The sequence below is a fragment of the Sturnira hondurensis genome, unplaced genomic scaffold (assembly GCF_014824575.4).
Source record: "Sturnira hondurensis isolate 20B ecotype Veracruz unplaced genomic scaffold, ASM1482457v3 Scaffold0020237, whole genome shotgun sequence".
Taxonomy (NCBI): Eukaryota; Metazoa; Chordata; class Mammalia; order Chiroptera; family Phyllostomidae; genus Sturnira; species Sturnira hondurensis.
Window position 1 is genome coordinate 137,912 of NW_028092868.1, and position 16,060 is coordinate 153,971.

At 42.6% G+C, this 16,060-nt stretch overlaps 1 protein-coding gene across 1 annotated transcript; it reads left to right on the plus strand.

Moving 5' to 3' along the window:
* Nucleotides 1-528: 528 nt before the first annotated feature.
* On the plus strand, nt 529-15,513 carry SAR1A (secretion associated Ras related GTPase 1A). Its single transcript, XM_037029166.1, has 7 exons — nt 529-637; nt 4,631-4,704; nt 4,828-4,947; nt 5,379-5,444; nt 8,042-8,145; nt 12,407-12,538; nt 13,117-15,513. Exons 2-7 carry the CDS (start codon nt 4,647-4,649, stop codon nt 13,231-13,233), a joined length of 597 nt encoding a protein of 198 aa, XP_036885061.1. The 5' UTR covers nt 529-637; nt 4,631-4,646; the 3' UTR covers nt 13,234-15,513.
* The last annotated feature ends 547 nt before the right edge of the window (nt 15,514-16,060 follow it).

Below are 16,060 nucleotides of genomic sequence, written 5' to 3' on the forward strand. Positions count from 1 at the left end.
CCTCTTCACAGGAGTGCAATAATGTGCACAGAGTCAAATGAGACGAGGCATTCCATGTACTCAGTGCACTGCCTAGAACACAAATTTTCAAAGAGTATTAGCTGTTCTAAAAAACAGGCTGTCACGGTGCAACGTAACTTAAAGCAAAAGCCTTCAGGGATCCACCTTAGATCGAGGGCAATCAGGTTAACTCTTTCCAAGAACCTACGTAATTGTTGGTAGCCCCTTGCAATATTTCCCTTGCGCCTGAGAAAGCAGTCAGATTTAAAGCCGCGATTCCGAGCATCTAGGTCCACCCCCAGATGCCAGGACGCTGCCCCCACCCTTTCCGCCGCAAGGCTGCCACGTCTCTCCTCCAACCATCCGCGAGGGAGGAGGCGTGGCCAGGTCGGGCCAGCCCCCAGCGAGCTTGTCAGGCCTGAGGCCCGCCTCTCCGCTGCGGAGTCGCTGGTAGGGCGCCCAGCCGCGGCAAAACACCGTGACGCTAAGGATGGGCGGGGCAAGCACGCCCCCGGAAGTCCCGGGGGAGGGGGGTTACGTATATCCGGCGAGTAGCTGGCGTTCCCGGGTGCTGCTGGGCTGTGTGCTCAGAGGAGGGTCCAAGACGCCCGCCGCTGCTGGAGGAGCCTGTTGGGCCGTAAGTCAGGAGGCCACGGCAAAGGAGAGAGCCGGGGTCGGACAGGCTAGGGCGGAAGACAGAAGGGTCGGGGCGAAGACCGGCGCAAGCGGGGTGGAGGGGCGGGGGAAGTGACACGCAGGCGGTTCTGTGGGGCCGCAGGACTGATTCTGGGCGGGGATGGGCCGACTCGTCCGGGTCTGCTCAGTCTTGTGCCTGCTTCTGGGGTAGCAGGTCGATCTGCATTCCTTTCGGGGGTCTTCTAGCTACTTGGCGGGATAACAGTTTTCTTGTTTGTACTGTGCGCCCTGGTTTACGAAAAGGCTTCACATCCCCTGTCTCAGATGAGCCTTGCATTACAGCCCCCGGTGAGGTGGGTGAGAGACCTTAGTGATTATCCTTGTCTCGCAGACTCGGGGACTGAGACTCTCCGAGGCACAGTGAATTGGCCAAGGCCTCAGAGATAGCAAGTGTGAGCGTTGGAACCAGTCCTCCTGCCTCCTAGTCCTAGGATCCACACCGCGCACCGCCCCCCCGCCCCAACTTCAGCTGTTATCCGATGGCCTTGGTTGAACACTGTATTTTCGCCTTCCACCTCCCGCTTTTAACCCCCCACTCTGTTTTCAGTTCATGGAAAAATTTCTTCATGTTCGTTTGGTGTAGATTAATGTTTACTTCACGATTCCACCCGAATGGTTAGGAGCATACTTGTGAGCGTCGCCACCAGATTGTCTTGTTAGTATTCTCTCTTGCTCTTTTCTGCTTTACTTCGCTCCCATCTGCTTAGGTTGGGGATGTATGGAACTTTGCAGTAGGTCTGGCCTTTGACGTATACCCTGCAGCTAAGCACGTTCCTTAGCTAAAAGCCTGCTGTCTTATCTGAGTATGTAGAAGAAGTGATGCATGTCCTCTTTATTGGCTAATGGTGGGCCTGGTGCTTTTCCTTTTTATTTATTTGATCAGTGAGTCGTGAAATTTGCAAATTTTAGTTTTGGGGACCTTGACAGTGCTATTGTTGGTAGTTCAGAGCCCTTAAATTTAGAATACTCTAATTCGTCATAAGATGCCATAAGGTGGTAGAGCAGATCAAGGATAAAAGAGATTATAAGTTGGATGCTAGTTGTTAACATACCATTCAAAATGTGTGATGCATTGTAAGGAAGAAAGCTTTAGAAGATTATCATGAGTGTAGTTGGTGTGGTTAAGGAAGCTTTATGTTTTCTAAAAAGCAATTTTGTGATTTTGATTTGAATTTAATGTGATATTAAGAGGAAGAGCTGTGACTTTGGTATTAAAAGAGGAAGGTTGAGTTCTGGCACTGTTACTTTTTCAGCTGAGCAGGCTTTGTTAAGCCAGCTAACCTGGGAGCACCAGTGTTCTGATTGTTCCTCCCTGGTGGGGCTGGTGTGAGAAGGAAATGCGGTGTGTGTGCAGGCATTGCACACACTGCAAAACTGCTTAGGAAGGGGTACAAATCCTAAAATCTCAAAGAAGGAGGTGCCATGAAATTAGGGTAGCGGTGCAACACAATTCTTTGTGTTCAATTAGGGTTTCTATTTTTTTTAACATCACCTAAAGGGTTTCTTCAAGCACTCTCCATAGATCATTCTGACAGGAAGAATTATAAGACCTTTAAAGCAGGTTATGTCAAGGGAAAATAAATTGGAAAATAAAAATAGTTCATTGACCATGAACAGTTCCCTTAAAATGTGGTTTTCCTCTTGTCTCCTTCTGAGAATTCATCGAGTTGGGAATACTTCTAAAATGACGTGCTAAAACTTTATGAAGAGTCTGTGAGGTACTGGCTGCAAACCAGGGTAGTGCAGATGAATGCATGTGTTGGATTTTAAAAGAGTTATCAGACTGGAAGTGACCTAAGTGAGAGGCACTTTCTGAAGGCGATCTGCACTTTTCTCAGTGGTAGACTGAGCAGAGTAGGGAAGGGCACCTGGTTTGTGGGGGTTGCAGAGGGGTAGTGTGTTGTCCTTGAAGTGGAGAGTTAAGCACAGGAACGTTGTAAGTTTATGCAAGTCACTGGACTTCTTAAAGTATAGGACAAGTTTACAGACAAAACTATTTAACATGCTAAATTTGTTCTTTCTGCTGAAGTGTATTTAGATGTTGCTAAAAGGAATAAAACCTTGTTTAGTGTCCTATAAAAGCTTTCGCTGTCAATCTCCACCCTCACTCAAACTCCTACCCTTCATCTTACTGTCCGTAAGAGCCATGGAAAATAAGCATTAAGCAGTCCCTAAAGTTTATAGGTGAGGCCACAGGCCTGATTAAAACAAAACAAAAAAGAAACAGTAATTGGATGGAAAAGAACAGTAACTAACATGCATTGTCTCTGTTTTCCAGTTTATTATTCATTTAGCACTCTTTGAATGAAGAATATATAGGTAGGCTTTTCCCCCCACTAATCCTCACCTGAGGACACACTTGTTGACTTTAGAGATAGGAGAGAGGGCTGGGGCTGAGAAAGAGAGGGAGAGAGAAACATCCATTGGTCTCCTCTCATACACACCCTGACCTGGAATCGAACCCACGGCCTTTCAGCTTACGGGATGATGGTCCAACAAACTGAGCCACACCAGCCAGGGCTAGGTAGGTTTTTATGGATAACCCTTTTACAAGTTAGTAGTAAAAGTAACACAACTAAACTTTTGTTAACTTTCTTGAAAAAAACAAAATGTCATGAAAAGTTTTATTTGTAAGCAGTTGATCACATCTAGTATAAAGCCTGTGTTCAGGTGCTGTTGATGATGGACAGAAGTGAAAATGGGTGATCTTTCTATTTTTTTGTACCAGATTTGTGATACTGAGGCCAAAGTTCAGTGTGACCAGAAAATGCTGCGTTTGAAAAACATTAACACCTACCGTTGACTCAGGATCCTCCTCTCTTAACTTTTATTCAGAGATCCTCTTGTTTATTGCCAATGTATGTCGACCTTTCTGTAGCTTTGGATCATCTTTGGTTTTGTTTAGGCCTTTGAGAAACAGTAGACATTAGTATCAGTGCTAGTTAAGGTATGCACTCAGCTGGGAAGCTACCACAATGCCCTGAATGGATATTGTTATTTTAAGAAAATCCAGCCCTGGCTGGCATATCTCAGTGAATTGAGCGCGGGCCTGCAAACCACACGATCGTTTTTCGATTCCCAGTCAGGGCACATGCCTGGGTTGCAGGCCAGTTCCCAGCAGGGGGCGCATGAGAGGCAGCCACACATTGATGTTTCTCTCCTAGTCTCCTTCCCTTCCCCTCTAAAAATAAAAAAAAAAGAAAGAAAATTCGTATTTGTAAAGTGTTGAGATCTTGGTTATTCACATTACAAAAGGGTTCCCTTATTACTGCTTCATGGCTTTCCAAAATAGTAGTATCATCTCTTTTATAAGTTGAGACATATCTGCAACAGGGACTAAACGAATATTGCTTAAGAAGAGATAACGAATATTGCTTAAGAAGAGATAATGAAAACAAGATGGAAAATAAAAACAAAAAGCAGAGATAGCATTGATGAATGCAGCAGGGCAAATCGTGACTATGTTTTTTAGATAAGTTTACAAAGATGGGTTAACGTGCTTTTCATTCTGGTCAATATGCCTTTTTTTCATTCTTATTTTCTACTTAATGAATTGGTGTGAAATGTTGATACAGATAATTGATGGGACTGATTTCTTAGAGGTTTTGTTAACTGGTGGACAGCAGTGGTGTATCTAGGGAATGTGAATCAGCAGCTTCCTGGAGGAGCAAGTCACACAGTAAAAGAGGAAAGTATATCTTCAATTCCTAGTTCTCTGAGTATCATAGGTTGAAAACTGTTAGAAAACCAGGACTTTCTGCAGATCAAAGACCCCACAGACTTCCCTCCAGGGTGCAGAATTTTTTGTTTCCTCATGCCCCAAAGCATGGGACTGTAAATGTGCATCAGGATCAGGGAAAATAAGAGCTAACTTCTCCAGAACTGTATATAGCATTCAAAAAGCTAATGTTTGCTACTTTCCTATTTTACACAGGTAGTAAGCATTAATAATGTCTTTCATCTTTGAGTGGATCTACAATGGCTTCAGCAGTGTGCTCCAGTTCCTAGGTAAAGCCCCTTTCCTTGGAATATACCATAGGCTTCCATCTTTCTGCATTTCCTTCAGCAGTTTAAATACAAGCAGCCTTTAGTATACAGAGAGGAAAATTATGTTATTTTTTTCTCTTTTAGGGCTCTACAAGAAATCTGGAAAACTTGTATTCTTGGGTTTGGACAATGCAGGCAAAACCACTCTTCTGCATATGCTCAAAGATGACAGATTGGGCCAGCATGTTCCTACACTGCATCCCAGTAGGTTTGAAAATACCAGGTGACCTTTCGATATCTAAACGGCGGTGTCAGGGTTGGAGGATGAATCCCCAATGGATGTAGTTCTTGTCTTAACTGAGGTCCCAGAAGACAGGTCACTTGAAAAAAATTCCCTATAGGACACACTCAGGTCACATACTCATAAATCTCAACCTCTGGAACGTTGTCACTCTCTGTTCTCACTAGTCCTGTAATGGGACACATCTCCCTTATCTACTTCTAAGTAGCAGCAAATTAGAGAAAAAGAAACTTGGCTTTTAAAAACAACAAGAATATTTTCATTCTTGTATTCTTTTCTTTACAAGGTGAAAGCTGTGTTAAGTTTTGCATTTGTATTGGCTTGCAATACTTGTAGCTGGGCCTTGTTTGGAGGGAGGAGTTTATTTCTTTCCTCACTATTGATAATTTTTCAGCATCAGAAGAGCTGACGATTGCTGGAATGACTTTTACAACTTTCGATCTTGGTGGGCATGAGCAAGGTAAGAAATGATTCAATGGGAGGGTGGTATTGACTTATGGTTCATTTTGTACCCTCCTCTTTTTTTTAAGCAGTGTATCATTTTTACCTTTTAAATTGCTTGCATTTAGGATTGAGATCTTATTTAACAAAGTTGATTTATTCACTTATTTAAAAATAATTTCCAAATTTTCAGAAGTTTCATAAATAATAGAGAACTCCACTTCTTTATACCTTTTTGTCCAGATTTATCAGTCTCCCTTTCTATATAATAGATATTAATATTTATTTTTCCTGAACCATTAATGAGTTCATCATTCTCTCTGATTCGTTAATATTTAATGCTTACTTCCCAAGAACAAAAGTGTTCCCTTATACAATCTTAGTTTTCAAACCCAAGAAGTTTTATTTTTATCTACTCTATAGGGCATCGTCCTTTTTTTTGTTAATTGTCCCAATAATCTCCTTTACAGAATTCTTCCTTTTAAACATGATGCAATATAGTATCACATTGAATTTAATCATGTCTCTTTTATATTCTTTTTCCAATGCAGTGTAATTATATAGGAAATTAAGTATTATTTGTAAGTAATTTCAAGTTTGTCAAAAGTTGTAAAAATAATATACAGTAATAACTACTTGTGGTCACTCTGATCTCAATTGATATTTTGTATACTTTACCCATTTTGGGTCATTTTATTTTACCCTCTTGTTCTCAGTGCATTCTGCCGTACTCCAGCTATGTCTGTTTGGTTACCAGATTCCTATCAGGTGTCTTGTATGTGTTTTAGAGGTATACAGAATGAGGCATCATCTTTATATGATACACACTCTACATTTAGCCAGATTCCGGGCTTAGGAGCAAAACATTTAGGATGTGGGAAGAAATATTCTGTAAAGGTAGAAGAAAGAGCCAATTGAGATTCTTTTGAATTTACTCAATGGTTATTAAATTGAGTTGAAAAGTTTCCTATTGGAACATTATGTTAGGTAGACTCTTAATATAGCTTTTTAAAAGTTTACTTAAAAAATAGAATTTTGGTAACTTTATCATTCAGCCAAAAAATTATAGCCGAAAGGCCAGAAGCATCCAAATAATTTTATAGTCACTGATTTCATTAGCATATAATACATTTTTAATTTAAGATTTATATGCTACAAAATCATATATGTAGTGTGATTTTATAAAATACCTGTATATTAAAAAATTGAAAAAAATACATAAAACCATCAGCAGTGTGTGTGTTTTGATAGAGGATTACAGATTGTCTTGTTTTTTTTTTTATTCCTATAATAAGCTTTTATTATTTTCATTTGGGTAGGAAAGTATATGGTGTCTTTTCTGCTTCTTTTGAAAAGATTTGTAACTGCTTACAAATTTAAACCAGAGGCGACACAGTCATAAGCTGAACTGAGACCATTTGGTGAGTGTAGAGCAGTATGTATTTTTAGACACCTGAACTAGGAATCGTGTATCTGATGTGATAATTTAGCTTTCAGGTTTTGATAGAGTAAGACGGGAAATGTGTTTATGTGCATAGTTTTGTGTGAGGAAAATTTATTTAACAAAGTTTTTCGTAGTAACCTTACCACTATTATACAGAAGTTACTAAAATACTGTACATTTGGAAATTTCCATGTATATATTTCTCCTTTTTTATATATGTATGTAACTTAAAAATTTAACTTATAACTTATAGTCTAGACTCACTATAACAAATTCAGTATCCAATCAGTATACAAATATGGAAGGTAAAAATGAAAGTTTCAGAGGTTAACCATTATTAACTATTTGATGTAGAGATACTTCCTTAGTCATTCCATTGAAAGAACTAGAAATGAATGGCTTAGAGATTATAATACAGTTTAAAGCATTGCTTCCTAAACCATTAACATTTTATGTCACAGACATAAAAATAAAATGTATAGGGCACACTGGGTCGAATATGGGAGACTGAGGTGGTTGGCCTGGGAACTTCAGCTACCTGTCAGCCCAGACCCCCCTGAGGGCTGAGTGAGTGTGTCAGTCTACTCACACATCAGGCAGTTAGAAACTAACTTTGGACTAAAGTTTTATGGACCAGTAATTTGCATCATGATATTTTAGCTCAGGTGTTGCAGAGTAAAACGGCTCCAGGGCTGAGGAAGGTGATTTAAGCGAGTGAAACTGACTGGGTGTAAGACAGTGGGGAGTGGTGAAAACCTGAACGGCCCAGACCTCATGCAAAGGGGCATTTGGGTAGACAGGCAAGGGACTGTTGGATGTTGCAGCTTTTAAGAAAACCAGGCCAGAACATCCCTGGTTTTTGAGTTTTAAAAAATCATTCAGTTCATGGACCATTAGTTTATGACTTAATAATGGCTAAGAGTTAGACAGGTTATTCATTTTCAAATATATATAGAGAGAGGGGAAGGGAAGGAGAGAGGGAGAGAAACATCAATGTGTGGTTGCCTCTCATGTGTCCCCCGCGGGGAAATGGCCTGCAACCCAGGCATGGGCCCTGACTGGGAATTGAACCGAGATCGTCTGGCCCGCAGGCCTGCACTCAGTCCACTGAGCTACACCAGCCAGGGCGAAAAATGTTTTTATTGATGCAACTTTGAACTTTGTTTTTTTAGCACGTCGGGTTTGGAAAAATTATCTCCCAGCAATTAATGGGATTGTCTTTCTGGTGGATTGTGCAGATCATCCTCGCCTCATGGAATCCAAAGCCGAACTTAATGTATGTTTATGTTTTTTTCCATCCTTGGCCTGTATTTATTTTAAGGAATGGAGCTCAATAGTGCCAATATTTACACTTGATCTTAGCCAAAAGGCCGAGAAGTGATCAATAGTGCCAATATTTAATCATTCCAGTTAACATTTGATAACGATCCTAGTTAGGGAAGAAACTTGCAAAATTTACTTTGCTTTTCAGTGTCCTAAGGAAACTCAGCTTGAATTTAAGTAAATTAACGGTATTTATCATAGGGTGAGTCTATGTCCATTTTGCTCAGGAATAGTTCTTGGTTTATGCCTGTTGTCTTGGTATAATTAATGTCTATCCCTTTCACATATCACATATGGCCAAGTGAAACCTTGGGAGAGATTAGCATTCTTTACGTTCTGTGTCTGCCTTCTCAGGTTGTGCCTGCCCACCCTGGCGCTGAATGACTGGCCAGACCTCAAGAGTCTGTTCTCACTCTTCAGTGTTGGTCACGTGCAGGGTGTGATACTGTCAGGGCTCACTTCAGGCTCTCGCCATTCTCAACATTGCATCTTCTTGGCTTGACAACTTCTCTGCTGTCACCTTTGCTATTTTTACTGCTTCGCCCTGTGCCTCCTTTCTCTTTGATTTATAACAGTCTCTTGCACTCTCGTTCCTGGCAGTTTGAACATGTTTCAAGTTTATAAGTATGTTTCTTGAACTCCTGTCTCATGTAGAGTCCCCTACAGGGTAGTCTTTCCCTTACTTGACCCCTTGGCATTGGCCATTTCTCTCTCTCTCTTTTTGAAAAGATTTTATTTATTATTTTTAGAGAGAGGGAGAGAAAGAGAAACATCGATGTGAGAGGGAAACATCAATCAGTTGCCTAATACACACCCAACTGGGGACTGAACCCACAACCCCGGGCATTTGTCCTGACTGGGAATGGACCTGTCAGCCTTTCACTTTGTGGGACGACACCCAACCAACTGAGCCACACTGGTCAGGGCAATTCTCTCTTTCTCTAAACTCCTCTTTATATTCTTGGTTTTGGTGTTTCTCTCTGTCTCTGGCTAATACTTCTCAGACTCTTTTACAAGTACTTTTTCCTCTGCTTAGCCCTTAAATCTTGTTTGTTTGTTTTTTAATCCCCAGGGTCTGTACTTTGTCCTAGGCTGGTCGGTGCTGGTATTTGCATTCCTTCATCTGCCACTCACGTATCAGTGACACTCAAATGGTATCTGTTGTCTATGCCTCTTTTGAGCTTTGGCCTCGTACACAATGCTGCCTGCTAGACAACTCTCCCAGAACGGAACTGTTGACCTCCCCCACCATCTACCTGGGCGTGTAGTCTGTGTCCCTGTGAATTACTGTGGATTCCGCCACCACCCTGCTGCGCTTGTCATTGCCTTAATGTTCACTAATAGGTCTCTGTAATCTTCAGGATACAGTCCACAGATCTGCACAGCACGTAAGCTCTTTCATGAGCATGCCTCTGTTTGTTTCTCTGGTGTCTTTTCTGTCGCTTACCTTGAACTGCATTTCAGACATGGGGAACAGTTTGCCCTTCCCTGAGTACGCAGACTTGGCTCTCCCTGCCTGGCTTTCTCACCTCATCCCCTACCCTCTTTTGCTGGTAAATTTCAAAATGTCCTTTAAGAGATTTCAGACTTCAGGTACGATCACTTCTAGGAATCCTTCTGATACCACTCAGATTGTTAGACTCTCTGCCTTATCAATGTCTGTTGTCTTTACTGTTTATTTTTTGTGGGTCTCTCCCCCCAGACTGTGTGAACTTAAATGGAAGGAACCTTGTCTTATTTCTTTGGGAAACCCTGTACCTAGCAAAACATCAGCCACATAGTAGGCACTTTGTTAATATGTATGAAGGACTTCCTTACTTTTTTTTAAGATTTTATTTATTTGTCTTTAGAAGGGAAGGGAAGGAGAGAAAGAGAAATATCAGTGTATGAGTCCCCTGCTGGGAACTGGCCTGCAACCCAGGCATGTGCCCTGACTGGGAATCGAACCGCGATTGTGTGGTTCGCAGGCCATCGCTCAATCCACTGAGCTACACCAGCCAGGCCAGGACTTCCTTACTTTGATTTTGCATATTCTGGAACCTAAGGTGGTCAGAGCATGTTTCTCTTCATTTGTTCAACTCTAGTCTCATTCCTCTAGCTTTTCCGGTCAGTGAGTGCTAAATTTCCAGTGCAATATTGTGATTCATGAGAAATACGTGTTCAGTCATTCAGATCAAAATATATTTCTCATATGTATTTGGTCTTCATCCATGGTTCCATACACAGTTCCTGGAATTTCCTAAGTGTTGGGCCCCCCCGTAGGTGTCCTTTGTTATGTCGCTGAAAAAAGGATGGGGGTTGGTTGCCCTGAGACCCCGCCAGGTAGAGATTGGAATTTCAGCTCCATCTCCTGACCCCCGGGGAGGAGAGCAGGGCTGGAGGTTGAACAGTTGCCAGTGGCCAAGGATTTAATCAATCATGACCGTGTAATAAAGCCTCTGCAAAAACGCAAAAGCCAGCGGTCGGAGAGCTCCCGGGTCGGTAAGCACATGGAGATTTGGGGAGCACAGTGTGTGTGGTGCTTCGGGTCCTTTTCCCACACCTTGCTGTGTGCACCTCTTCCATTGGGCTGTTGGCCTGAGTTAGAGCTGTACAGTAAACCACCACTCAAGTCAGTAAAATGGTTCTCTGAGTTCTGTGAATCATTCTGACAAACCAAACCTGAGGAAGGGGTTATAGGAACCTCTGATTCACACCTAGTTGGTTGGAAGTACAAGTAATAACCTGGACGACTACCGGCATCTCTAGGGAAGCTGCGAGTCGTGTAGGACTGAACCTTTGACCTGGGGGATTTGATGTTTCTGTCCAGGGTGATAGTGTCAGAGTTGATTTGGACTGTGGAATATGCAGCCAGTGTCCCAAGAAGTGCTTGTTGGCCGGGGAACCTCCCCACACATTGGAATTGGTACCGGAACTGATTCCCCCAGGCTCGAAACCTCTGCCAGCTCTGATTCCTCCTTCATTTGTCTTATCCTTTAAACGTCAGTCTCATTGCTCCTTTACTCCAAAGTCTTAGGCTGGATCGTCATCTCCTACCTGAGCACCACAGATAGATACTGTTTGTGAATTCCTTGTACTAAAAGTCTATAGATTTTCTCCTTTAACTCTTGGATTTGGAGTCTTGAGGGTCTGTTGCAGCTAACCCCGCAAACTGGCACCATAATGTTGGTCATCCCTTGCCACCCATTTCCTCTGTCACTGCTTGTCAATGTAGATGCTTTAACCCGGCCAGGTGTGCCCCACACGGTTTCCTGAAGTCTTGTCCTGCTGTAAATGTATTCTTCTGCCTCTCCAAATTCTGTTCCCCCGCCTTCAGAGCCCAGTTTAGCTTCTGCATCTTCGCCAAGACTTTCCTCTAGCCCACATTGACAGTTCATTTCTCTGATTGCCTTTTAGTGTTTACACTCTGTCCCCATTCATTGTGATACTTCATCATCCACTTGCCTTGCTTTGCTGACAGAGGCAGGAGCACAGAGGGAGGAGTCCCTGGGCTAGGGGTGCGCTTTACCCTCCGTCTGTAGCCCTGTCAGTGCCTGGGGTGGCGTCTCGCACACGCTGGGCGATCGGTGAGCACTTGGGGGGGTTCCTGTGGTCATTTTTGAGACTGTAGCCCAGACATTCCTGCTCCTAGGACTGTGCTCAGTGGACAGCCTGAGGATGTTCTGCGACCGAGGGACTTAGCTCAGAGTTAGTTGGGCCTGTTCTGCCTTGTAAGGTAGATACAGCTTTAAGTTGCCATCATTTTGAGGCCATTGGGGATTTTTGCCTAATGTCAAGGTATTTTTACGGGCCTTTTACCTGATATTAAGGATGTTATAATATAATGTCAAGATTAAACTTTGAGTCAATCACTCAGGTATGAAGGTGATTAGATTTTCACTTTAGATTTGATACTTTATAGATTGGGGCTGTCAAACTCATTTTTACCGGGGGCTGCATCAGCCCTGTGGTTGCCTTCAAAGGGCTGGATGTCATTTTAGGACTGTATAAATGTAACTGCTCCGTAACAGTTAAGCAAGAGCTCGGTACTGCCACTGGGTAAAACAAGGGGGAGGGCCGGATTCGGCCCGTGGGCTTTGTGTCTGACTACCTGGGTTATAGATAGTGAAAGTCAGTGATTTTCATGAAAATCAAAATCAGTGATCAGTGATTTCATGAAATCTGGTGGGCTTTTATAGATTTATTACTTACTTTTTAAAAAATCTTGTCTTCAGGCTTTAATGACTGATGAAACAATATCCAATGTGCCAATCCTTATCTTGGGTAACAAAATTGACAGATCAGATGCAATCAGTGAAGAAAAACTTCGTGAGATATTTGGGCTTTATGGACAGACCACAGGAAAGGTAAGAGAAAAATCGTCAGGGGACATATTACAAAATTCACAGGTTTTGAAAACTTTTTTACATAGTACCTCAGTCCTGGCTCTTGGTTATCTCTTTTTTCCCTGAAATGTTTTCTTTAATTTGCTCAGTTTCCCTGTTCTTCATAAGTATTACACATGCATGAATTCTTAATTTCTTCAGTATAATCTGCTGTTAGCATATATTTCTGAATGTTTGCATCAGTGAGAATATCTTTATTTCTAGAAAGTCCCAGACCTCTTCTGCCCATCAGAGACCGTGCTGGTTCTATGGGTTTCAGTGGCCTTTTTCTGCGTTTGCTGCATTAGCTGGCCAGTGGGTGTGGGTGCATCCAAAGCAAATGCTCTTCATACAGAGAGCAGCTGGGACCAGGACTGTGCTGTCCTGTAACCATGGAGCCCTGGGGAAGGTTTCTGTATTGCCTTGACCACCTCTTTGTAATTAATCCCTTCTTAGATTTGCTTTGGAAGAATGAGGAAAGTGATCTTTGTGATCACCCTTTCATACTTCGCCCTCATGAAGGTGTTGTTCACAGGCCTTTCTTGGTTTTTGTCTCTTAGGGGAATGTGACCCTGAAGGAGCTGAATGCCCGCCCCATGGAAGTGTTCATGTGCAGCGTGCTCAAGAGGCAAGGCTACGGCGAGGGCTTCCGCTGGCTCTCCCAGTACATTGACTGATGTGCGGACAGTGAAAATAAGAGTTTTACTTCTCTGGACTGATCCTATTCACAGCTTCCTCATGAACTTTTCTAATAGAACAAGGAAAGCTCTCTGCAACCATGTCTGGCGTTGAGAAGCCAAAGTCTCTGTCAGCTCTCTCGGCGCCCAGTGGTGACGCGTGCTCTTTCCACACTGTTGGGAGGTAATACCGCCCTGTATGCGGGTGCAGGTCGGCACTCCAGGACTTGGAAGCAGGATTTGCTGGGGAACGCTGCGTGCCATCATGGGACACCTGCAAAGAAAAACACGTCTCACCACTGTGGTTGATTTCAAAAGAAAGTGATTCTATTTTTTAAAGAAAGTGTTGTTAATGTAATTGGTTTCCCTTCTAACTTTTTCAGTTTGTAATTTACTTGGTCCAGAGTTTTCTATCCTTTTTTTTTTAATCTAGTGAATGGCATATAGATACTTAATAAAATTATGCACAGATACATGTTGGAGGCCAGAGCTCAGTCAAGTGAACCCAGTCCTATGGAGTTAGCAGGCTGGGGAGAGGGGCTCCCTGCCTGTGTGACTGCCTTGTGGCAGGTGGCAGTGCCTCATGCACAGACCAGGGAAGGGCAGAGCCCCGGCCTTGCTGTTGCAGCAGTTTCCGCTGTGGTGAGCTAGGGTTATTCCTCATCACGGAGTGTATAGGAGATTGTTCATGCAGAAAGGTTAATTACAGAGTCGGTTATTATTATTATTATTACTACTTATAAAGTTATAAATTTCAGCCAGTCTTTGCTTTTAATGAACTGTTGTGAAGTATTATTTCTCTTTGTAGCGCCTTTTTCATGTTCGGGTATCCAAAGTGACTTCCGCCTCACGCAAGCCTTGAGGACATCTCTTGTGTCGCCATGTACTGCTGGGGTGTTGGTGGCTTTTGCACAGATTTTGGGGGGATTTTTCTGAATGGGAGAGTCATGCAGGATAAAGTAACAGCTCAAGGGCTCTTAATTCTGTGATTTGAGAACTTAAAAATCTGGTATTGTAGCATTTGGTTGAATCTAGGAAAGATTTACTCAGTGGACTTTAAATTTTCCACTGGCAGGATTTGGTCTCTTTATTGGACTGTTCATGAGCTTTTGTCTTTTTTTTCTAATCAGATATCAGGGGGGTTTTTTTGTATTTAAAGGTTAACATCTGTAGCTTTTCCAGACTTTTTTTGTATGAAATTGTCTTTCTCCCTAAGCTGGGGAAACGCTAACCCAAGAACTGTGTGCGGAGCTGCTGCTTTCCAGCCAGGGTCGCTTACCATCAGTCAGCACTCGGTGCGGAAACCACCACGTCCCTGGGGTGCGGCGAGGAGTGTTTTTATAGCTTTCCATTTCTTAATGCCGTGTGTGAAATTGGATCTTCATGATCTTAACCGATTTTCTACCCTTGCAGTAAAAGTGATGGGATTGGAGGTGGTCAGAGATGAGAGGACATCTTTGTTCATTTTTCCTTTAATGAAAAATCAGAAGTAGTTTCCTTCAAATTGAAAATTGTGATGATGGTGCTTATTTTCCAGATGATTGAATTCTGTGGATTCTTGCTTATAATGCGAGGGAAGGGAAAGTATGCGTAATATATTTTTGGAGTGAGAGAGTATTGTTCTTTAGTTGGGTTTCTTATTGTTAGCAGCGTCTTCACTGCCTTGTACCAAATGCAGAGGCTCAGTGGAGTATGCAGCTGGAGTGAGCATGGCTTTCATTTATGAGCAAGCATAGCTGGATGAAGATCGTTGCTGGTTTGGAAAGGGGTTAAAGCCTTAAGTGAACAAGTCTGTCTAACCATGGATTAGTTAACTTGCATTCTTTTAATTTACTTTGGCTAAAGGTAACCCATACTTCCCTATCCAGAGACATGAGAAGTATGATTGCTTCACTGTTAGTTTTCTTGTTTTTCTTCTTTTCTGTGTTCCTTTAATCTCTTCGTAGCAAGCAGAAATCTCTGGATTCTCTGCAGAGCAGCTCTTTGTGAAAGTGGTTTGTTTTGGCCACTGGAGAAAGAGGGGATCGAAAAGTCAAGTAGCACCGGTCTGTTTCTTGCCCCACAGAAAACACTGTAACCGTAATAAGGGAGTAGAAAGCAGCTGCCATGAGGAGCTCGGTCTCCAGCAGGATCAGAGCTTGTGCAGGAACTCCCGTGGACTGAGACTTTCCATTCTGTTTTATCAGAGTGTGTATGCATCCTATTTCAGGAAGAGTAAGCAGTCATTTACAAAAGAAAGTCAATCTGTAGCCTAAGCATTTTAATAAAAAGTTTTAAAAAGTTCTGTCTTCCTCCCTTTTTTTTTTCTTTTCACATTGGGTTGTTGTGAGTTTTAACACATCATGATATTTGTTGTGCTGGGAAAAGCCAAAAATTTTTCTTATTTGTGGGAAGAAATAGACACAATGGATGTGAGAGACTTAAATCTTGTACATCACTTTGAGGATGATCCTCATTTACTACGCACAGGTTTGCTTTAGGTGATTACCTTTTATGGATAACAAAGGAAAGAATGTTGCTAATTACTTCAAAGAGAAGGATGTTACAGATCAAGGGGAAAAGTAGTTGAACTGGTTATACTCCATGCTTGGGAGGTTTAGCACTGATCTTAAGTTACTTTAGAGATAGGCCATAAGCATTTTCTGCCTCAATCCAGGGTGAGGGAGTTTTAGCAAAAGCAAGTCCCATAGCAACCTAGGTACAATGCAGGCCTGATTCCCCAATGGAAAGCCTGCTTGTGTTGTGGGCCTGGCTCTTGTGTGCCAGGCCTGGCTCCCCACTGGCCTTTCCAAGTGGGGGCTGGGCTACATTCCCATGCCACATGGAA

Bases quoted from the DNA above. Each gene is read 5' to 3' on its own strand.
- SAR1A (XM_037029166.1), top strand. From the start codon at position 4,647: ATGTCTTTCATCTTTGAGTGGATCTACAATGGCTTCAGCAGTGTGCTC. The intron at 5,445-8,041 runs GTAAGAAATGAT...TTGTTTTTTTAG, and splicing joins TCTTGGTGGGCATGAGCAAG to CACGTCGGGTTTGGAAAAAT. The intron at 8,146-12,406 runs GTATGTTTATGT...TCTTGTCTTCAG, and splicing joins AATCCAAAGCCGAACTTAAT to GCTTTAATGACTGATGAAAC.